The following is a 24,545-nucleotide window of genomic DNA, read 5'->3' on the forward strand; positions in this document are numbered from 1 at the left end:
TGCAATACTAGTGTAGACACGGTTATACCTGCATAAAAGTGCTTTTGCTGGTATAGCTTATTTTGCTTACTGAACCAGTATAAGCTATACTGGCAAAAGCAATTTTTGCTGGTATAAACTGTCTCTCCATCAGGAGAGTCTGCTGGTATAGCTATAGCAGTATGTCCTCAGGCAGCTTTGAAAATCTCAGTCTTAATAAATAAAGCCACCTAGTCCTTGCTGCCTGGAGGCAATTTGTCTCTCTGTTCTGTAGAGGGGGGAAACTGAGGCATAGACTGGCCATGACTTACCCAGCAAGTCAATGGTGGAGCTGCGGAGAAGATGTGGGGTTCCTGACTCCCAGTTCTGTTCTTTAACCATCCTTCCTTCCCTCTGTGATAATGATTTAATGTGAGGAGAGGGAGGTTATTTAACTCTGCAAACCCTCTTGGGATATGGTTGGTATGACAGATGCTCTGCAGAACGAAGCTGCGTTGTAATAAATAGCTAGGTATCCCAATGGCTCATGGGCTGCAGACTGGGAAAATAAAACTTCTTTGAGGCAATCTAAGGTAGGAAATCCAGACTCTAAATCTGGACCTCTCTGGTGCTATAGGCCGTTGTGTTTGGCTATTAAATAAAAGCCTGGTGGTTTGAGACCATGCAGCAATGTCAGAGCCTTGGGTTTTTGTTTGGAAGGCAATATCGTCTAGTGGTTAGAAGGACTGAGGCTATGTCTACACTACAGCCTACGTCGGCATAATTTACATCAGGGGTAGGCAATCTATGGCACAAGTGCCAAAGGTGGCACAGAAGCTGATTTTCAGTGGCACTCACACTGCCACCAGTCCGGGGGGCTCTGCATTTTAATTTAATTTTAAATGAAGCTTCTTAAACATTTTAAAAACCTTGTTTACTTTACATACAACAATAGTTTAGTTATATTGTATAGACTTCTAGAAAGAGACCTTCTAAAAATGTTAAAATGTATTACTGGCACGCGAAACCTTACATTAAAGTGAATAAATGAAGACTCAGCCCACCACTTCTGAAATGTTGCCGTCCCCTGAATTACACCGACATAAGCAGTCATGGGCACAGCACTATGTTGGCAGGAGAGCCTCTCCTAATATACTAATCCAGATTCTCTAAGAAGATGGTAGCCACTAGCACTTTGTCCTCCAATCTATAGCTATGAAATTAAAGTCTCCCATAATCACACAATTCCTAGTAGTATTTATTTCATTTAAAATGTTAAAGAGGTTTCTATCCAGATCCAGATCGGATCCTGCTGGTGGTCTGTAGCACACCCCAAGCACTACCCTAGGGGAGGCTCTAGTAGCTTTCTCCCCACAAAGTGATTTTGGCCCAAACAGATTCTGTCTTATTCATTCTATCACTTCTAATTTCGTTACAGTCTACCTCGTCATTAATATACAATGCTACTCCATCACCTTTGCCTTTATTTCTGTCTTTCCTGAACAGGTCAGACCCTTCAAAACCTGTACTACAGTCATGACTACTATTCCACCAGGTTTCTGGTTACTCTATAATATCTGGTTTCACTTCCTGCACCAGTAGTTCTAGTTCCTCCATTTTGTTACCCAGGCTCCTTGCATTGGTGTACAAACATCTTAATTGTTGCTTCTTGGCTTCACCCACATTCCTCGCCTAATTGGGTACAGTCATTCTACTGCCTATCTGACTGGTATCAGCACTATGCTTCCTCTTAATGTCCATTTGCATTGTCCACTGCTGTTCCTTTCTCCATTGCTGTTTCCTTTCTTACTGGATTTTCCTCCCTCTCAATGTTAAAATCCAGTGTAGAGATTACCTGAGCATCTCCCAACCGTCTTCCCAGAATTTCTAGCTTAAAGCTCTTTTAATAAGTTGTGCCGGCTTCCATCCCAGAAGCCTATTTCCTTAAGTGGAGTCCATCTCATGAGAACAGTCCTCTGTCCATGAATGCCTGCCAGTGGTCAAACATCCCACCAAAGCCCTCCTTAGAGGACCATTGCCTGGGCTATTTGTTGATCATCATAATCTTGTCTTCCCTTTGTTCTCGTCTTGTAGGGACAGGCGGAATGCCACTGAAGATCACCTGAGCCTCCATTTCCTTAAGTGTCTTCCCCAGCCTGGCATAGTCTCCCTTAATATGTTCAAATCTCTCCTTAAAACTTCCCTCTATTGTGAACCTTCCAGAACACAACAGCTAGATGTCTGGTGTGCTCTGACCACTGCTTATTAAAATTACCATCATCCTTGCAGTTGCACTGAGCACTTCCCACCTGATTGTTGTATCCAAAATCCACCTGTTGTCTCTCCTCTTATATTGTAAGCTCTTCGGGGCAGGCACCATGTTTTTGTTATGGGTATGTACAGTGTCTAGCACAACAGAGGCCTGATCCCTGATTGGGGCCTCTTGCCACCCCAGTAATACAAATAATAAGAACTGGTTTGACTTTTTGCTTGTACTGGATCCTTGTACTTTAAAAACCCGTCGGCAGTATTTTAATCACTAAAGCTGTTGCAATCTCTTGGCTGGGACACACTGTTATTGGTCTTTTGCTGCTCTCTGATCTCCGGGAGTGAAAAAAAACAAAAAACAGTTCTGTCTGAGGTAGAGTGAGGTCATATTTAGTGACGGCAGCATTTTCCAGCTGCTGAGAGAAAGGAAAAAAAAGGCAAACAGCAGTCGCTCTTAAGAGAGTCAGTCGAGGAACACTGAGAAGGATCAGAGCAGGATTTTGACCTCTGACCCTTTGGTCTCAATGAAGCCTCCAAAATCAACAAGAAGCGAATGTTTCACTTCATCTCATCAGCATCAGGAAACCCTACCATGAACTGCTGCAGAACTGTTCCGTTCATTTAAAGGGATTGTACTCACGCTGTGGCCACTGGCTGAGTGCACCAGACTTATTAGTATTTGTCATCATGGCACAAACAATAAAAGACATCAAATTGTCTGCAAACCTTGCCATTTTCAGCCACCTCCACTTTTTATGTTGGTGTATTGCATTTCCACTATACACAAGTGGAGCAGCGGTCTAGTTTATGACTGGTGTCTGTAGGCAGTACACAGTAAGAAGAATTGTGAAAGCATTGAGGACAACTGCAGCAAACTGCTGCCGGCCAAGCAACAGCAACAGCAACAGCAAAAGTGTCTTTATGACCCTACCTTGGGCCCATTCGTCTCAGCTAGGTATGAACTCTACCCATTCAGCACCTCATTCGTTCAAAGAGGTGTCATTTTTACTTTAGTTGTATTGGGAAGGCAGTGCAGTAATTCACCCCTGGCGGAACTCCAGCTTCATTGTTGGATGTGAGGGAGATTCCCAAACCTGAGCCATTATTTTTAGGTGACAAATCTGAGGAACTGTCCCAGATTGAGCTATCATTAGAGGAGATTTTGGAACAAATTGATAAATTAAACAGCAATAAGTCACCAGACCAGATGGTATTCACCCAAGAGTTTTGAAGGAACTCAAATGTGAAATTGCAGAACTACTAACTAGTCTGTAACCTATCATTTAAATCAGCTTCTGTGCCAGATGACTGGAGGATAGCTAATGTGACACCAATTTTTAAAAAGGGCTCCAGAGATGATCCCGGCAATTACAGGCCAGTAAACCTGACTTCAGTACCGGGCAAACTGGTTGAAACTATAATCAAGAACAATATTGTCAGACATATAGATGAACATAATTTGTTGAGCAAGAGTCCACATGGTTTTAGTAAAGGGAAATCATGCCTCACCAATCTACTAGAATTATTTGAGGAGGTCAACAAGCAAATGGATCAAGGGGATCCAGTGGATATAGTGTACTTAGATTTTCAGAAAGCCTTTGACAAGGTCCCTAACCAAAGGCTCCTAAACTGTCATGGAATAAGAGGGAAGGTGCTCTCATGGATTGGTAACTGGTTAAAAAATAGGAAACAAAGGGTATAAATGATCAGTTCAGAATGGAGAGAGGTATATAGTGATGTCCCCCAGGGATCTATTCTGGGTCCAGTCCTATCCAACATATTAATGACTTGTCTGGAAAAAGGGGTAAACAGTGAAGTGGCTAAATTTGCAGATGTCACAAAATTACTAAAGACAGTTAAGACCCAGGCAAACTGAGAAGAGCTACAAAAGGATCTCTCAAAACTGGGTGACTGGGCAACAAAATGGCAGATGAAATGTAATATTGATAAATGCAAAGTAATGCACATTGGAAAGCATAATCCCCACTATACATATAAAATGATGGGGTCTAAATTAGCTGTTACCACTCAAGAAAGAGGTCTTGGAGTCATTATGGATAGTTCTCTGAAAACATCCACTCAATGTGCAGCGGCAGTCAAAACAGAGAACAGAATACTGGGAATAATTAAGAAAGGGTTAGGTAATAGCACAGAAAGTATCATGTTGTCGCTGTATAAATCCATGGTATGCTCCCATCTTGAATACTGTGTGCAGATGTGGTCACCCCATCTCAAAAAAGATATATTGGAATTGGAAAAGGTTCAGAAAAGGGCAACAAAAATGATTAGGGGTATGGAATGGCTTCCGTATGAGGAGAGATTAATAAGACTGGGACTTTTCAGCTTGGAAAAGAGACAACTAAGGTGAGATATGATTGAGTTCTATAAAATCATGACTGGTGTAGAGAAAGTAGATAAGGAAGTGTTGTTTACTACTTCTCATAATGCAAGAACTAGGGGTCACCAAATGAAATTAATAGGCAGCGGGTTTAAAACAAATAAAAGAAAGTATTTACACACTGCACAGTCAACCTGTGGAACTCCTTGCCAAGGGATGTTGTGAAGGCCAAGACCATAACAGGGTTCAAAAAAGAACTAGATAAATTCATGGAGGATAGGTCCATCAATGGCTATTAGCCAGGATGGGCAGGAATGGTGTCCCTAGCCTCTGTTTACCAGAAGCTGGGAATGAGCGGCAAAGAAAAAGAAGACAACTTTTATTATTTTGAAGCCATCTAATGATTTTTGAGAGCCTGAGTCATGATTTTTGAATGGCTCATGGGCAGGTTGGTCGGAAAGAACATCTCTTCCATTCTCAAACAGCGCTGGGCCTGGCCTTCCAGTGAGGCCTGGCAGGGAGAACATTGTCAACACTAAGGTAGGGCCAAACCCTCAGAGAACTCTTGGTGGCAGCGATTTAGGGGACACAGGAGATGTGGTGACAACTTAGGAAACACCACGGTGTTTCGGGGCGGCAGGGAGTGGTGCGGGGAGAATTTCAGGGGGATGCACAGGCATCTAGGAGAAACCCATAAGCACCTTGAAAGAACATAGAGCGGATGTCTTGGGGGGACATCTGTGTCTCAGACGTTCATGCTGACATGACAGGGTCTCAGCGTGTTGTGTCAGTATCTTGATGGGAGGTGTGCAATGTGACATCTCAGAATAACATGTCTACATCCTGGGGAGCCATGGAAGGGCTCTCAAGAACACTACAATTAGGGTGACCAGATGTCCTGATTTTATAGGGACAGTCCTGATAGTTGGGGCTTTTTCTTATATAGGTGCCTATTACCTCCCCGCCCCCTGTCCTGATTTTTCACCCTTACTATCTGGTCACCCGGCCTAACTACAAAGTCCTGTAATAATGTCTTGGGATGACATGTGTAAGTCCTGAGGAGACGTGTGTAGTAGTCCCAGTGGGATATGGAGGGCTACACACTCATGGGATGCTGTGATATTTGGGGGTGACAAGGCTGTGTTTCTGCGGGAGAGACTGTGTTCTGGGGTGATGTGTCTGTATCCTGGGGACGGACATACTGACACGATGGAGGCACGTGCTGTCAGGAGACGAACTCAGGGAGACGTGTTGTTGAGTGTTATGGGGGAGGTGCTGCCATGACGGGATCTCGGGGTGACACATGTTGTTCTGAGGGGGGTCCCACTAGGGGAACATGCTGTCACGAGAGGGTCAAGAGGGTTGTGTTACCATGACAGGAACTCGTGGGGACACGTGACAGGGTGTTGAGGGGAGGTGCTGCCATGACGGGATCTCGGGGTGACACGTGTTGTTCTGAGGGGGGTCCCACTAGGGGAACGTGCTGTCACGAGAGGGTCAAGAGGGTTGTGTTACCATGACAGGAACTCGTGGGGACACGTGACAGGGTGTTGAGGGGAGGTGCTGCCATGACGGGATCTCGGGGTGACACGTGTTGCTCTGACGGGGTCCCAGTGGAGGAAAGTGCTGTCACGACAGGGCCTCGAGAGGGAGGGGGCGGAACGTGCCATCGTGACGGAGGCTCAGGGGAAGGGGCTGCTGACAGGGCATGTGCGTGTTCTGCCGGGCTCGGAGCGATGCGCTGTCGTGGCTGGGTTGGGGACGCGCTGCTAACACGTCTCCGGGGCTCGGCGGGGTGTTGTGGGGACAGGGTCTGGGGTGCACGTGCTGCTGTGAGCGGGGCGGGCCGTGCCACGCCACACGCCGCTTGCGCAAACGTGCGGACGAGCAGGGCGGCTCCGCTACTAAATGGGGGCGGGGACAGGCGCTCGGAGCTCAACATAAAATGGCGCCTTTTCAGCCACATTCCCCAGCGCCGGCCAACCCAACCCGCCCTCCAGGGGTTCAACCGAACCCTTTACAGCCGCCTGCGCGCACTTCCCATAGGTCGATTTCGGTCTGCTCGCTTTCCTCATTGGCTCTGATCCCTTGCCTGGCATCCCGCCCGATCGCTGATTGGCCTCTCTACATGTCAGACTCTAAGCCCGCCTTCTCCCGTCTTTCATATTATTGATAGCTCATTGGTGTTGTCTCGCGTCAATTGATTTTTTGTCCCGCCTTTGCTACATAGCCAGCGTCTTAGAAGCCCGCCTAACGAACGATTGGTCATATTGCACGTCAATCACGACTTCGTTTCATGCTCGCCAAGCCTCTCCCGTACGGGGTTTCCTGAGGAGGCTGCATGATCGCTGATTGGCCATCTGTCACGTCAGTTGTTCTTTTGCCTCATCCCTTCGTCCCTCCCTTCGCCTAGTGGGCCTTCTGGTTTTCTATTGGCCACAGCCTCCGTCAGTTCCTCCCGCTGCCCTCCCTCATTGGGCGGAGCCGCGAAGGGGGCGTATCCTAGGGCCGGGGCTTTTCGTGGACTGCTACCACTCCCTCTTAGGATCCGCCTGATTTTCCATTAGCCATGCAACCTGTCATCCGCCATTAGTCCCGCCCACAGGGTGCCCCCTTGCCTCCTGATTGGGCGGGGCCGAGTCGGGAGGCGTGTCTCAGGGCCGGGGCCGTGTCGCACAGCTCCCCCAGTCCCTCCCTCGCCAGCCCTTTGGCGGTCACCGGCGGGGTTAGGCTGCCTCGTCAGCGAGTCGGACTCCCCCGCCCCTCCCCCCGCCCCGAGAGCGACTTGGGCTCGCCCCCCGCAGCGACCATGAGCGGTAAGGGCGGCACCACCCCGGCCCCGGGGGACGCGAGTCCGGCCGACTCCGACGGGCCGGCCCCGCCCCGGCCAGCCCCCACCCCCCGGGCCGAGGGGACCTGGGAGGGGAGAACCCTCGGGGGGTGGGACCCGGGGGGAGGGGGCTCGAGACGGGGGAGGATCCCGGGGGAGGGGGCCGGGATCCCCGGAGGGAGGGGAACTCTCGTGGGGGCGGTCCCGGGAGGGATTGGTACCTGAGCCCGGGGGAGGGGAGAAACCTCGTGCGGGAGGTCACGAGGGGAGGGGGCGCGAGATGGGGGAGGATCCCAGGGGAGGGGGGACCTTTGTACCCTCGTGGGGTGGGTCACCCGGGGGAGGGGGTTAATCCATCTCGCAGGGACTGGGAGCCCTCCTGGGGGAGGGGAATCCCTCGTGGGGGTGGATCTCGCAGGGACTGGGAGCCCTCCTGGGGGAGGGGAATCCCTCGTGGGGGTGGATCTCGCAGGGACTGGGAGCCCTCTTGGGGGAGGGGAATCCCTCGTGGGGGTGGATCTCGCAGGGACTGGGAGCCCTCCTGGGGGAGGGGAATCTCTCGTGGGGGTGGATCTCGCAGGGAACCCTCAAGGAGGAAGGACCTCAGGGGAAGCAGAATCCTTATGGGGTGAATCCCTGGGGGAGGAGGTAAGGATCCCTGGCGGGGAGGGGGGCGGGGAGAGAGGCTTTTGAGGGAGGACCTGAGGGGGAGGGGACTCTCATGGGGTGGGTCCCCTGGGGGGAAGCTGTCATAGGGGCGGGATCCCAGTGGGAAGGGGGAGCCCTTGTGGGGAGGGGTGCAAGAGGGGACAGATCTCCAGGAGGGCGGGAGTGACGATCCCTGGTGGATGAATCTTGGTGGGGGTGGATCTTCTGGGGAACCCTGGTGGGGGAGGTCCCAGACAGAGGAGGAGTTTGTCTGTGGTGGCTCCCATAGGGAAAGGAACCAGGATCCTGAGGAAGAGCTCTCATGGGGAGGGAGCCTGGGAGGAGATGGCCAGGAATCCTGGTGGGAATAATCCTGGGGGAAGGCACCTGGAAGTGGGGAGGGAGGATCTCAGGGAAGGGAGTGGAACCTGTGTGAGGGTGAATCTTACATGGAGCCTTTGTGGAACGGACCCTGGGGGGCCAGGATTCTAGGGGAGAGGGGGGATCCCTTGTGTGATGGAGCCTATGAAGAAAGGGGCTGGGATCCTGTTCCTGGGGGTATGTGGGGGAGGAAAGGGGAACTGGAGAACCCTCATGGGGTAGTCCTGGCAGGAGGGGTAGCCCTTGTGGAGGATCTAGGGGGAGGGGAGAACCACTGTGGGATGGATTCTGGTGGGGGAGGGGGTCAGGAACTTGGGGGAGGAGAGAGGCCTAGTGGGGCAGGATCCTAGGGCAGTGGTTCTGAACCTTTCCAGATTACTGTACCCCTTTCAGGAGTCTGATTTGTCTTGCATACCCACAAGTTCACCTAATTTAAAAACTACTTGCTTACAAAATCAGACATAAAAATAAAAAAATGGCACAGCCCACTATTACTGAAAAATTGCTTATGTTTTAGTTTTTACCATATTTATAAAATAAATCAATTGCAATATAAATATTATACTTAGTTTCAGTGTATAGTACAGGGTTCGGCAACCTTTCAGAAGTGGTGTGCCAAGTCTTCATTTATTCACTCTAATTTAAGGTTTCGCGTGCCAGTCATACATTTTAAACGTTTTTAGAAGGTCTCTTTCTATAACTCTATAATATATAAACTAAACTATTGTTGTATGTAAAGTAAATAAGGTTTTTAAAATGTTTAAGAAGCTTCATTTAAAATTAAATTAAAATGCAGAGACTCCAAGACCAGTGGCCAGGACCCGGGCAGTGTGAGTGCCACTGAAAATCAGCTTGTGGGCCGTCTTTGGCACATGTGCCATAGGTTGCCTACCCCTGGTATAGTACAGAGAGCAGTAGAAACAAGTCATTGACTGTATGAAATTTTAGTTTGTACTGACTTTGCTAGTGCTTTTTATGTATCCCGTTGTAAAACTAGGCAGATATCTAGGTGAGTTGATGTATCCCCTGGAAGACCTCTGAGTACCCCCAGGGGTACATGTATCCCTGGTTGAGAATCACTGGCCTTAGGTGTAGGGGGAACCTTTGTAGGAGTGGAATCTGTGGGGAGGGAGGTTGGGAAGGTCTGTGGGAGGGGGAACCCTCAGGGCAGGGGAGGGAGGGAGCAGGTGCAGTGGGGACCTGAGAAAGGGAGGACATGGGGATAGAGGGAAGAACCCAGCGGCTGGAGAGGGGAGCAGAAGAAGGGACTTGCAAGAGTGGAATGGGGAGGAACCTGAGAGAGGCAAGAGAGTGTGTTCCTCCCACTTCCTCCTCATTGAGTTTCTGTGCTAACCCCACATTTGTCAATTTCTTCCCCATTCTCTTTTCTCTCCAGCTTGCCAGTCTCCCTCCCCTCTTCTGCTTTCCCATTCTGTCTCCTTCACCATCTTCTCAAGCCTTCCCTTTACCTCTCTCTGTCTGGTTGAGTGCCTAGATACTAGGGGGGTGGTTAGTGCCCTTTAAGTACTTAGAAAGACCCTCCTTCCCCTTTCTAGTCCCACCTCCCTTCTTTCTGTTTTTACCCTCCTGGGTGTTCTCTGTTCCCTTAACTTTCCTGTTTTTAAACTGTTCTCATCACCCTTCTCAGCCCTTCCCTGTACTCTGCTTCTCATAAACCTTTTACAGTTTGATTGTAACAGGGTTTATCATTTTCCTCCCCATGCAGACCAAGAGAGTCCAGAAGAAATGGCTGTTGTGAAGTCTGAGAAGGAAGAAGAAAGTGCTTGTAGTAGAAGTAGTAGTATTGGAGGCAATGGTGAGGGTCAGGTGAGTGGAGTCCCAGCATGTGTGTATGGTGTCAGTGGGATCAAGATCTTGGGGGATCGCGTGCATACTAGTGAATAGCTAAATGGGACAGCCTCTTATACCTTAAGAACATAAAAATAGCTGTACTGGGTCAGACCAAAGGTCCATCTAGCCCAGTATCCTGTCCACCGACAGTGGCCAATGCCAGGTGCCCCAGAGGGAGTGAACATAACAGGTAATGAACAAGTGATCTCTCTCCTGCCATCTATCTCCACCCACCTTATTGCTGTTGAAAGGAGGCAGGTTGGTGGTACCCTGGCAATCCTCGTGCACACTGTGAGACTGCAAAACCCAATGACTTCTGTGTGGCGAGGCTCCTTGTGGTGGCACCAACAGTAAAGGGTAGGGGCTAGCTTTGGGAGAGAGAGAGAGGAGAGTTTTAAGACTGGGGATATCAGGCACTTCTTTGACCTTGCATAACATATAGCGTGTGTATAATTTCAAAACAAAACACTCCACTGCACACACGTCTCCCCCTGGGGGGGAGGAGGAGAGAACAAGCATGTGACATGTTAGTCATGATGCTTAATGCCCACCTAGAAGGTGCTCAGATGCTATGCTGATGAGCACGGTACGAGAACCTGTAGAGAATGGAATGTGGCTGTTCATGTACAAAACCTCTGCCAGTGTTAAAATGTCTGCACCTCCTCCAAGAAATCGTGGTGGTAGCCCCTTCTTTAAACCCCTTTTCTTTCGAGGGGATGCACGGTCTCAAGGCCCATAGGTGCCTAGTAGCAATAGTATTGCCTCTTAGGATCTCTCCTCTGGAGATGTGCCAAATATCACGGCAGAGGGAAACTTCCTGGTCTTGGGCTGAACTATGAAAGCAATTTCTAATGTCTCTCCTTGTGTTCATTGAAATCCTTCCTCCTGTGATGTTCCTCCACTTGCTTGTGCCTGATAGCCCTATGTTTGCTAGTTCTATTTTCCAGCTGTGTGTGTGTGTCACTACGGGGTGTTTCCCTGGTTTTTAGCTGAACGCTCCTCTTTGTTTTTGCTTATTTTGCACTGCCAACTGGGCTGGCTAATGGATACTTAACTCCTCCTCCTTGTGTGTCTTTAGGAATCCCAGCCTTCACCCCTGGCTCTGCTGGCAGCCACATGCAGCAGGATTGAGTCTCCCAATGAGAACTCCAACAGCTCCCAGAGCCAGCAGGGGGGCTCAGGTGAGCTGGACCTCACAGCTGCTGCCGCTCAGCTTGCCCAGACGACAAATGGTTGGCAAATCATTTCCACTGTCCCTGGGACATCCACCTCCTCCAAGGAGCAAGGGAGCAATGGCGGCGAGTCGTCACCAAAAAACCGACCTGTGACGGCTGGGCAGTATGTGGTCGCTGCTGCCCCCAATTTGCAGAATCAGCAGGTGCTGACCGGTTTGCCTGGTGTTATACCTAATATTCAGTACCAGGTGATCCCACAGTTTCAGACTGTCGATGGGCAGCAGCTGCAGTTTGCCACCACCCCAGCCCAAGTCAATGTCCAGCAGGATGCCTCTGGCCAACTTCAGATCATCCCTGGGACAAATCAACAGATCATTACAAACCGAGGCGGGACAGGCAATATCATAGCCGCCATGCCAAATCTGCTGCAGCAGGCTGTCCCAATCCAGGGGGTTGGCTTGGCCAATAACAGCCTCTCAGGACAAACTCAATATGTGGCAAATGTCCCAGTGGCTTTAAATGGTAATATCACCTTGCTGCCTGTCAGTAGTGTTGCTGCCAGCTTGGCGCCCACCTCTCAGACCGTCACTTTAAGCAGCTCTGGTTCTCAAGACAGCAGCTCTCAAATAGTGACTTCTGGTGCTGCAATCAGCTCTTCCAACATAGTGACGTCCCTGGCCAGCTCTGGTGCTTTTTTCACCAATGCCAACAGCTACTCTACCACGACCACAAGCAGTAACATGGGCGTCATGAACTTTTCCAGCAGTGGGACCATGGGAACAAACGTTCAGGTCCAGACACCCCAGAGAGTTAGCGGCATTCAGAATTCAGACTCTCTACAGAACCAGGTTTCTGGCGTGGCGCTTCAGCAAGGTCAGCAGAAGGATGCCGATCAAAATCAACAGTCCCAGCAGCAGATCCTAGTACAGCCTCAGCTTGTCCAGGGAGGGCAGACCATTCAGGCCCTGCAAGCTGCTCCACTCTCTGGCCAGACCTTTACCACCCAAGCCATCTCCCAAGATGCTTTGCAGAACCTTCAGCTTCAAGCACTCCCCAACTCTGGGCCAATCATTATTCGAACACCTACTGTGGGGCCAAACGGGCAGGTCAGCTGGCAGACTATTCAGCTGCAGAATCTTCAGGTGCAGAACCCCCAAGCTCAGACAATCACCTTGGCCCCAATGCAGGGAGTATCTCTGGGGCAGACGGGGCACACCAACACGCTCACGCCAATAGCCTCTGCCTCGCTCCCCAGTGGCACTGTCACTGTCAATGCCGCTCAGCTGTCTTCTATGCCAGGCCTTCAGACCATTAACCTCAGTGCCTTGGGAGCGTCTGGAATCCAGGTACATCAGCTACAAGGGCTGCCGCTGGCTATAGCAAATGCCACTGGTAAGTTGGATGGTTTGTTGAAATGGCTTCTGAATTTTTCTTTTTGTTTCTGATCTCGCTTCCTATAAGGTAGTGTGTCTCAACCATTCTGTGCTGGTCACCCTCTTTGGACTTAAAAAAAAATTGTGACTCCCGTCCCTCCGCCCCCCCGGCTAGAAAAAATTCCAACCCCCCCATCTTAAACTCGGGGCATGGGGCTGAACCATGTGAATTGGCTTTGCAAGGCCCCTTGGCAATTGCCATGGTTCCTACCCCCTAATGCTGGTCCTGCCTGTGACCCCCCCCCAAACCTGTCCTGTGACCCCCTGGGGGGTCACGACCCCTCCGGGTTGAGAAACACTGCTATCAGGGGAGGAACCCAAAGACCTGAAGTGTCCAGACAACACAGCCAGCTGGGGGAGAGGTGTCAAACACCCAGTCTGCAAGCCAGATCTGACCTTTTTTGTGTGTGGGCCATGTGACCAGTTCAGATTCAGCAGATTCTAAGCTTCCATTTTAAAAAGTTCCTACCCTTCATAGTTGTGAAGATGAAGTCCCGCCATAGGAACAAAGTATTACAGAGGCAATGTTGGCTCCCTGAATGATCAGACAACCTGAAATGAACTCTGAAGAGGTGTGAACTAACTGCCCACCCTCCCTTAATCGTGGAGTTCACACCAAAATCCAATTATGAAGGTTAACTCCTTCATTGCTGATCATTTTAACAAATGAAGTGGAGGGAAGTGATTGTGGCAGGCATGTCTTGTATTCCAGCTTTGGGATTTCAGCCAGTCACCAGCAGGGGTTAGGATAGGAAGGGATTTCCCCTGCCCCCCTCCCCAAATGCATTTCTGGGAGGTGTTATATTAATCTCCCCCTTCTGAAGCTTCAGGTATGGCCACGGCAGGGTGGGTCAGGGCCGGGTGGCACCAAGCCTCCTGTCTCTCTCAGGTGTTCCCTGGCTGGTTCTTGCTCACATGCTCAGTGTCTAACTGATTACTACATGTGGGGTCGGGAAGGAGTTTTCCCCAGGTCAAACTGGCAGCGACCTTGGAGGTTTTTCAAACTTCCTCTGCAGCCTATGAGTCACTTGCTGGGATTATCTGGGTATACCTCATGTAATCCTTTCCCTGACTCGGCAGGAGCTGCAAGCACTGGTGCATCTCAGTCCCTCTGCCTGTAACACATGGTTGTTTAATCCGTTGGTCTCATATATTTTGGTCTCACTTCCGTTGTTGAGTTTAGTGTGCAGGTGGTGTTGGTGGCCTGTGATATTCAGGAGGTCAGGCTAGATGATCTTCTGGCCTTAAACTCTATGACTCTGTGAAGTGTGGGAGTGAAACCCAGGGAATTGGGAGAGATCTCAGCCAGATAGGGAAGAGGGAGAGAGACAGAGAGGAGGATGAGGAAAGAAGAGAACCAAAAGGCAGAAATAGCCATGATTCTAAAAGGGAAGATGTTCTCCCACTATGCAGCAATGCTGAGTGCAACAATGTAGCCCTAAACAAATTAGGGACAAGTAAAATTAAGTTGCCAAATAAAGCCTATATTCTACTCCTGATCTTTGTCCAAACCCCTTATTAACATGAGTAAGAGATCCATTGTATGTTGGAGGCAGTATATGGTCATTATGGAGGCCTAAGCGAATACGGATCATAATTAAAAGTGGAAATCAATATGAGATTGACTCCCCTGACCCAGGGGATAAACCAGGCAGGGTTGCAAACTCTACAAGGCAAAAGAGTCTAATTGGGGGAACATTATAATATTTCTTCCTCATTTTAAATTAGGAATTTCCATACAGTGACTTGAAGTGTGTGATCAGAAGAAAATGTGTGTGTGTGCGGGGGGGGGGGGGTAAATAAGATGCTATGATCTCATTACTTGGAGATGTTCAAATGTTGAGACTGGCACAAAGAACCCTGATTGTTTCCATTGAATCACTACTGTCTTCTCACAAATGGTCCCTCTCAACAGTCGATAGTTGGTATAGCCTTATGGTGTCATAGTGCAATGTGCATTTATGGTCTTGCAAGTCTTGACACTCAGAAATTTTGTTCCTACTTTTGAGACAGAGCATTTCTTAAGTTCACTCAGTGAAAGAAATTAATGCTGAAAAGTAATATTTTTAAACTCTCGTCTTTGCTTGGTAATAGCTTCTTAGGGTGCTGCGTGTCGCATCATTTTGTATCTTACTTAAAAATGCAGCCACTCAAGTGAGTCACGTAATTCAGAAGCAATTTAAATGTTGCGCAATTCAACTTCTGTTTCCTACACAAAAGAGAATAAAGCCACTTCCTTGGAATTGTTTTGCAGTGTTTTGTGACCTGTTGAACTGCTGTTCAATTGATTGGGTTTTGTATGTCTACGAGCTGTTTTCATATCTGATTAACTGTAATTGTTGGTTTTCCACTGTATAAAGTCAACGAAATAACATGAACGTGTATCTTTCTCATAAGTCGTTTGTGTGCATAGTATAGGGCCTGTTTTTGTCATTGCATTTGTCTGATTTGTGTTCAGTGGATTCACTAGTATTGTCTAGTGCTCTAACATTGTGATCCTCCCAGGTACATCCTGTGCTGCCTGCTCCGAGCCTCTTCAGCTTGCTCCGTTTTAAACACGTACAAAACATGCCTTGAAGCATATAGGCAACTCCTAGTTCCTGTATTTGTGAGATGGCTTTGCCCTTGATGGATGGATCAGGGAGGAATGATCTTGGAGACTACCCATCAGATTTGGGGTGGGAAAACTTTTTGGCCCGAGGGAATGGAAATTGTATGGAGGGCCATGAATGCTCACAAAATTGGGGTTGGGGGGCAGGAGGGGATGAGGGGCTGGGTCCGGGGTGGGGCCAGAAATGAGGAGTGCTGGGTGTGTGGAGGGGGCTCTGGGCTGGGTGTGGGAGTGTGGGGGGGGTGAGGGTTCTGGGCTGGGGCTGGGGATGAGGAGTTTGAGGTGTGGGGGGGGCTCTGGGGGTGGGAGGGGATCAGGACTGGGGCATGGGGAGAGGCTCAGAGGCGCAGGCTCTGGGCAGCGCTTAGCTCAAGCAGCTCCCAGAAGCAGCGGCATGTCCCTCCTCTGGCTCCTATGCAGAAGCTTAACCAGGTGGCTCTGCGCGCTGCCTCATCCACAGGCACTGCCCCTGCAGCTCCCATTGGAATGCTGGAGGGGGTCATTGGAGCGCGTAGGAGCCGGAGGGGGGCCATGCCGCTGCTTCTGGGAGCCTTGTAGAGTGGCCCCAGGTCCTGCTCCCCAGCTGGAGCACCGGAGGGGGGGGCCATGCCATGGGTTCCAGGAGCCACGTGGAGCGACCCCCAAGCCTGCTCCCTGACTGGAGCCTCAGCCCCCGCTCCCCAGCGGGAGCTCGAGGGCTGGCTTAAAACGGCTGGTGGGCCGTAGTTTGCCCACCCCTGCATCAGTGATCACACGTTTGCTGCCTTACATTTTAATTGTCTGACATAATGAATTCTGCAGCAGAGATGGCCAGAGGCCTTTGTCCTCAGCTTGGAGGATATGATGTTTAGGTGACGCTTTGATTTAGTTTAGTTAGGTGTGTTTGATAGATATTGTGGTGCAGGCTTCAAGGGATATTTCGGAACCTACTTTGTCCAAGCTCTCATGTGGTGAGATATAAATAAATTATAGGCGGAGCTGGAAGTGATGCCTACTGTTAAAGTTGCCTGACGTTTTCTATTCTGAGCCCCTGTTGCTTATCACTCTGCCAAACTTTAACAATTTGTGCTGGGACTTTCCATGTTTGCACTCTGTGTAAGGGCTGATTTTTTTTTTTAACGTTTTGGCACAAACTGTTAATGTGCTTCAGAGAGTGAGGTGAAGGGAAAAGTGAAATTGAAATTTTGTCAGGGGATAGCCGTATATAATCAGTAGTGTGCCCGCCCTTATTGTCCTCATCAAAACCTAACCGGATCTTGCCGAATTATGTGACTCTGAACATCATCATTTGTACGTGCTCAGCAGAGATTGCTCGAGGTTTGCTGCTAAAATTGCTGAACATTTCACCCGCACTAAGAATCCTCACTGACCCATCCTGTCTGCTGTGCCTGCTCCTGGACCCCACGGAGATCAGATGGGGAGGAGCAGAAGCTGCCCCCCCTGTCCTCAGGGAAGCGGTGGGAGCTAGGAGAGCAGAGCTATCAGCTTGGTTCTTCCACTAACTCTGCGTACTTCCTGGCTTTTGGCTGTATTATTGAGTAAGAATATTGTTTTCCTCCTTTAACAGAAGTAACTTGAGTGGTTGCACAAGCTCACTTATAGAGAGCTGAGGGATAGAACCCTGGTCTTTAATATTAGAGATTCAGATCTTTTCCGCAGCCATTCTGAATAAGTTTGGGGTGGGAGTGCGGGGGTGTGTGTGTTTGTCTCTAACCACCAGATCTCATTCCCTCCAGAGCCAGGAAATAAAACTGTGGAATCCCGACTTGCAGTGTTTCACTGCTCTGTGCAAATACTTGTGTAAGCCATTGGTGAGGTGTGTGTTGTATGTACCTTTAATGGCTAGTCCATGCAGAAGAGAGAACTCTACTACTGCTATTAGTTATACTCCGTTAGCTCAAGTGATAATGGTTTGTACTGTGGATCTAATGGTTCTGGATTGCAGCCCTGCTGATCATCCAGGCAGGGAGTCAGTATGGGTCCACGTGATACAATTTCTGTCTTTCAGTTTTCTCTTAAAATCCAAGGGAATTAAAAAAATTAAAAGAACTAAGGATCAAAGTCAAGTGCTAAAGAGTTGGCAGGTACCAGAAATAAGGGTGCCGGTGCAATATTAATTCTGCTCCTGTGTGTTATGCAATTTCACATTGTAGTTGTTCTATAGGACTTCTGCTTCTTTCAGTGTTGTGGATGAATAGTAAATGGGGCAGAGGGTTGTAAGAAGAGAAAGGATGTTCTCTTGTGGCAAAAGCATTGGATTGGAACCCAGGAGAGCTGGGTTCTTGATTGTCTCTGTTATAGACACTCCCTCTGTGATCTTGGGCAAGACTTTCGTGTATGCCAGAGTGGGCAGAATTTAAATTTTCACAGACTACCTTAATTCTAGAATTCCCTAACTCTCTTGTATGGCTAAATCCTCTAGAAAGCCTTGGAAATCTCCCCCAATAATTCTCAGAGGCTATCACATTCACAAAGTACCCTTAATGATTTTCAGCCTTAATGGTGTTTTTAATATAACTTTTTGCATGTAATAAATACATACATGAAATTAGGCTCAAGTATTGTGTTGAGGATGTAATAGTGCCAGGCACTGTTGCTTGGTGGATAGAAGACTGGACTGGTATTCAGGAGACCTGGGGTCTGTTTCTGGCTTGACCACTGGCCTGCTGGTGACTTTGAACAAGCCACTTAACCTCTCTGTTCCTCAGTTTCCACATCTGAAAAATGGGGATAATGATGTTTATCCCCTTTATAAAGTGCTTTGAGATCTACTGGTCTGAAGGGTTATATAAGAGCTCGATGGTATTATTATTATCTCAGTAGTCACCCTCAAACTGTGGTAGCTTCCATTTCTTAATAGGAATGAGGATTGTCTTGATGAAGTGGAGATTGTGATCAAACTTTGTCATGCATCTAGCTCCATGACAACTCCAGAATTTGGTTTTAATTTTACATGTTTGTGGAGTGGGATTGCAACCTTCAGATACCACTCATCTAAGGATCAATGAAAGAGACATCACTCCTGCTATGCATCTTCTAAAGATGTCATTAAAATATCATCTGTGTCAAAAAGCGTAAGCCTGCATAGCGCAAGAAAGCCAGTTTGCATGTTGATACCTTTTTTGTGATGTAGCAAAGACTTTGTGGAAATTCTGGGGCATGTAACAACTTACAGACTAACACGGCTACCGCTCTGAAATCTGTTCCACCGTAGTTTCTTTTCACCTTTCTGCTTCACTTTAAGAAACCAATCTTTTAGCTTTAGGCCATTAACTGCAAAATCTATGGCACATGTGGTGAAATGGACCAAGTTTGCATGTTGGACACCTCAATTAATAGTAAAGTACTTTTATATAGTATTGTAAGTGCAGGTTGCCTTCAAGATAGGGATCATCGACTGCCTGGTTAAAGTATGTGCTAGGTAAACAGATCACTGTAATGTGTTCCCATTAGGTGTCATTGATGCAAGGCATTCAGGACTTTAACCGATTGAAGTACTCAACTGAGGCTCTTTTTGTAGTGCAAAACAGCTGAGTACAAAAGAGGAGGATGCCACCTGCACGAGCAGGCAGGGGGTGGAGAGTGGAGCTTACAGGGTTTTCCACCTTCCAAACACAGCGGGCTCCTGGCTGGAACAAGGCTGCATTTTTAAATTTGCAAAGCATCGTTTACCTCTGTGATCTGGAAGGAAGATTTCTGCGGGAACATCTGGAGAGCACAAGCTCAGAATGGCTACTTCTTGGGTCAGGGCACTTGTTCCCTAATCAGGGAGTCCTGCAAAAGGGGGCAGGAAAACAGAATTATTGTCATGTTTGTTTACAAAATCTGCACCAAGGAAATACCCTGACTCTGTGTCACCAATTTCTCCTCCTGCACTCAGTTTGGCTGTCATTCGACCACAGGGGCAACTTGAGGCCCCGATCCTGTAGAGGGATCTGTGCAGGCAGACCCTTACGCTCTCACTGTCCCATTGCATTATGAATTGCACTGGATATTCTCCTTTTCATGTTCCCCTCAATCGCAGTCTTGAGGCATTTTGTAGATACTAGCATTGAGCCTATGAGATCAGTTATAGTGGGAGTTTCTGCTAAGGATGCTGTAAAATTTTCACCACTTCTATTTTTCTCTGCCATTCTCTAACTATTTGTACCTCAATCCCTCGTGATTAGTTCTGCAGCAGTTTGTTTCCTCTGGCTTCAAATAGTGAGTGTTTTGGCTTCCTGTGAAGCAGTTAGCAGCTATAGTGCTGTCACACTGTCTCTGTAGCCTTCATCAGAATATGGTGCATCAGTCATGTTTCAGCCATGTTTGAGAATTTGAACCAGTTTCTTCTCCTCTTTCCTTCTCCCACTACCTGCGAAAGCACGCTGGCAGAAGGTACTTGGCTTCAGAGTTCAGTAACGTATTTGAATAGCTGCATGTTAAGCTATTGAATGTAAGAGAGGAACACAGCAAAAATGTTGTTTTTTTTTAAAGGCCCATGTCAAAGAAATAACCCTTTGAAACCTGTTTCCTTGTGGTTACCAAATGCATCCCAACTTTGTGTCATAACTCTGTTCTTGTGGGGTTTCCCATAGCTGGTGGGCTGAGGGCACAAATGCATGATTTTTTAATTTTTTTTTTATTAAAGAGATCTTGTATCTGGGGGAGATGAGACCTCCACATGGTACATACTCCTGGGGGTGGGAAGAGGGGTAGATTAGGTTCCACTTTAGGGCAAGAAGCCTTGACAAGATCCCTTTTTAACTTACTGTAATTGTTTAATTGATCACATCGAATTACACAACTTGAGAAAATAATTCAGTTGTGTAATTTTATTCCACATACCTCAGCTGGGGCAGGACTTAACGTTCAGTATCTCAGCTTCTTGTAGATGGTTCTTTTCTCTCCCCTTCTCCCCACAAAAGATAGTTTCATTTTAATTGAAGAAATATCCATAATACTGGTGGTCTGAGAAGTCAAGTCACCACCTTGTATGATTCAATAAGAGGAAACTGGTTTGTTTGGGAGTTTTTCCCCTGAAACTCTGTCGAAACAAAAACTTGGTACTGGGCTACTGGCTTCAGCCAAGTTTGAACTCTATTCAGCTTCAAACCCTTGATAATAGGAAGTGAATACTGGAAATACTCAGAACATCTTGCCTCATATTACAGCATGGTATTTGCACTGGCTTTTATACTGTCTTTAAGTCAGAAGCAAGTATAAAGTAAAGCCATTAATTAGTGAAAATGCTCATGTCTTTCATATAACAGTGTTCTGGAAATGTTCATTCGGTTTAATTCCATCCATTGCATTGTTCAGGTTTTGCCAATTTTAAAGTCACTCTCCCTTCTGGAGCCAGAGTGAAGTTTCTGAGAACTGTAACTGAATTGATTTAGCAGACAGATACCACAGGGCTGCTGCAAACTAGTCTGCTCCGAGACCTGTTCCTTAACTTGCACCTTGCTTTAGAACTTTGCCTTGTACAGCTTATGATTCAGGAAAGTATTGGCAGCTATACTGGTTTGACAGGTTTGGTATTCTGTGTCAGTGTCCTGCATTGTTTACGTCAGTTCTGACTGTAAGTAACATCTATTAACAAGGGTTAGAATGGGGGACAGGAGATGGATCACTTGATGATTACCTGTTCTGTTCATTCCCTCTGGGGCACCTGGCATTGACCACTGTCAGAAGACAGGATGCTGGGCTAGATGGACCTTTGTTCTGACCCAGTATGGCCATTCTTGTGTATTACTCAGTTGCCACTGTGAAACCAAACTTGTTCTCTTACAGCAGGAAAAAGTGGTTAAAGTTTTGTGTTAGACCAAATAACTTCATTTCCCCCCTCCCCCCGAAGGAATTCAATTTAATTTAACTTGCAGCATAAAAACCTCTAACAATTAAAGGATATCATAGAACTTGCTGAGTAGCTTCAAGTCATTAAACACCAAACTAAAATACAATTACTCAATATGCTTTAGTATAGCTTCGAAGCAGCATGCTCGTCTCCAAGGAGTACCATGTGTTCCCCACTCAGCTGTCCATAACTCAAAAGAATTAACATAAAGCCTCGCCACTTTACACAAATGACTACGATTGCAGATTAATGAATTTTGCAAATTAGCAAGTTAAGCAAACAAGATAAAAATCAAGGGTACTGCATTGCAAAGTGTACTTCTTTATGTGGCTAGTGTAGTTTAATTTTATTTGGTCCTCTATGGTATCTGTAGTGCAATATATTTTAGAGAAATTACAAATACTGGATAGTGTAGGATCTTGCTGTCGTTCTGGGCTATAAAATTTTCAGAGAAATGGGAAGGAATGGGGTCTTGGGAGAATGATTGGGTTTGTGAGCTAGAAAGCTTCTTTTAATGTTTTTTTCTGAAGCTACCAACTACCACAGACCAAAAATAAACTTTCATACACAGAACTATTGCATGTATAAGAAATATTTTGGGTGCGTTTGGATGGGTCACATTAGTCCCTCTTTGCTTTCTTTGTACTTGGCAGTGTTCCTTTAATTAAAAAAAAAATCTTGTGGCTTTTTTGGTCTCTTTGTAATATCCCTTAAATTTCAGAGTTAAAATTTTTCTCATTTGGTGATTATTTATTTATTTATTTATTTTGCTTTCCTCTTTATCCAGAATGGGTTTAACTGTTGTTGCAAACATTGCAGAGTTTGCATAAGACACAGTTGTGTTCGGATCCTACATAAAGGTGAATATTGTGGGCATTTTTTTCAAGGTCAACAGTGGTGGATCTAAAAATATTCTGTCTAGAATCCAGAGGGCATTCCTCACCCAGTTTTAGAACATTTAAAAAAAAAAAAAATCCCAACCTATCATTTTGCTCAGACCAGTGGCTTGAAAAACAAGAAACCACTTTGTCTATAAAACTCTCTGCCAAGACGCTCTCGTTTTTGGGTCTTCGGTCTTTAACATGAGACTGATGCAGAATTAGTATCATGCTTACAGCATTTTGAACTCCACTCCAAAGGCGGTGGTAGGCCCCACATCCATCTTCACGCACCGTTACCTACAGGATGTAGTTTGTCTGTTTCTTCCTGACTCTGATCATTTTGTGTCATCCTCGCTCTTCTTCCTTGCTTGTATCTTTCATTTGTACTTCATCCAGTTGGATTAGTAATGGCCACCTACATTGTGAGACCTTTACCTCAGTGCTGTGGCACGTTTGGTTACACTTTAATGCCTGCTTTGCTACCGCTTCACCATTTATTTTTAAGCACCGGGATTCCCGTTTGACATTTACAATGCCTGAGTTAAGGTGCTCCAGTGCCTCTTAACCAGGCCTGTCGGTGTACTGACACCTGCTTGGTATTTCAGCACCAGAAAGGGGTGGGTGTACTGTGGGTGGACTTTGTCTGCAGGTATGTCTGTGCAGAAGGGAGGAAGACTGCTAAGCATGTTCAAACTGTGTCCACACAGCAGGATTATGTCCATGATGGGCAATCCTGTTTCACCCCGGCTTTTGCCATGTCAGGTGAAGGAGCAACAGATCCATATGGCCAAAGCAGGGGTGAAACTGCTGCAAAATTAAAGGGGCTGTATTAGAATTGGGTCAGCTTCATTTTGAAGATGCTGGAGCTGTACATCCATGGAAATTCTCATCAGTCTTATCTGAAAAAATATTCCTTATTGTTTGGAACCCAGAGCATTGAAACATATACTTGCATAGTTATTAATATACATCAGTAGTTCTCAACATATTTATCGTTGTAGGCCACATGTGCAGCTCTCTGTGTTATGTAGGCCGCATTCCCACAATCTATATACTACTTGTATGACCCTGAGGATGTCACATGGGCCGCAGCTGTATGCTGATCCCGCTGTGGGTTGAGAACCACTGATATACATTCAATGCTTCTGTAACCTGGGAATGATCTGTGATCTGGACAGTAACCATGACAGCTTTGGGCAGAATGATTTGACAAGCGATCTGTATTAATGAAGAATAATTAATAAAAGTAAATTGTTGGCTTTATTCCTTCTCCATACAATACTGCTGTATTCTGGTGACTTCAGAACATTCTGATATGTGAGCAATGAAGAATTCATGTCTTCCCTTTTTTTAGTGGTCTTTTTTTTTTTCCCCTCTTGCAAGAATTTGTTTATACCTTGGTTAGAATCATATAATTGCTTGCCAGAATGAAACACCCCCCCATTTATGAAATGCCAACAGAAGATGGAGTAGAATGTAGTTTTTTGCATGTTTGAAGATTGGAATGAGGCTAGGAGTCCAGTAATGACGGGAAGTTGGGGTTGTTGTTTTTTTCAGGCCCATTGTTGTTTGTACATATCTTTTGTGCACATTTTTACTCATGTAACAGCAGTTCCTCAAAGACAGCACGTAAACGCTAGAGTGCATACGCAGTGCTATACAGCCTGTTGTTAATTTATGAAGTTAAAAAAAAAAAATCCTTGTTTCCCTCCGCTCTGTTGTCAGAGTGTAAACATGTTGCAAGAACTTGAGTAATGAAAATGTTCTGTCCTAAAATTGCTAAACTTTGTCGGGAGCCTGGAATGCTGCTGCTGACTAGGTGCAGGAGCTCCAAGCCAAGACTTTCAAAAGTGACTGGAAAGCTTGTGTGGGTTTTTTTTTGTTTCTTTGGGGCTCTTTTTTGGGGGGGTGGAGCTTATCTTGAGACATCAGCCCTTTTTAAAGGGTTACAGAAAGTGCTATGCTGCCTATAGTGGCAAATTAGCGTATGTGCTTTTGCTGATATGTCTTATACCTGGTTCCCAAACGAAACAAGCTGTAGCAGCAAAAGCATTTTTACAGTGGTATAACGGCACAGAGCTTTTGCCAGTATAGAAATACCATTAAAAATGACACTCTCTAAGAGACATTACTGTACCAGCAAAAAATTTCTAGTGTAAACCTGTCCTGAATCACTAGCCACTTAAAAAAATCATACCTCAGTTCATGGCGGTAGCTGTTTTAAATAATCTAGCAAGTGTTTTCTGGGGCAAGAGACTGCATTTGTGTCTAAAAATTGTTACATTGTGTTTAACCACAGAAGCCAATGCCAGTATGGCCTGAAAAGGATGACCGC

The 24,545-nt window shown here is 46.9% G+C and overlaps 1 protein-coding gene across 2 annotated transcripts in view; it reads left to right on the forward strand.

Moving 5' to 3' along the window:
* The first annotated feature begins 7,217 nt into the window (after positions 1–7,217).
* Positions 7,218–24,545, forward strand: part of SP1 (Sp1 transcription factor) — a 35,641-nt gene continuing 18,313 nt past the window's right edge. The window contains exons 1-3 of one of the 2 annotated variants that reach the window (XM_044994842.1): positions 7,218–7,380; positions 10,150–10,250; positions 11,353–12,841. In XM_044994842.1, the coding sequence (XP_044850777.1) occupies positions 7,374–7,380; positions 10,150–10,250; positions 11,353–12,841 (1,597 nt within the window). In that variant the 5' untranslated portion in view covers positions 7,218–7,373. Of the gene's footprint in view, positions 7,381–7,884; positions 8,043–10,149; positions 10,251–11,352; positions 12,842–24,545 lie in introns of those variants that run through there. The other variant, XM_044994843.1, reaches the window with a different exon arrangement.

The sequence above is a fragment of the Mauremys mutica genome, chromosome 20 (genome assembly GCF_020497125.1).
Source record: "Mauremys mutica isolate MM-2020 ecotype Southern chromosome 20, ASM2049712v1, whole genome shotgun sequence".
In the NCBI taxonomy this organism is placed as follows: domain Eukaryota; kingdom Metazoa; phylum Chordata; order Testudines; family Geoemydidae; genus Mauremys; species Mauremys mutica.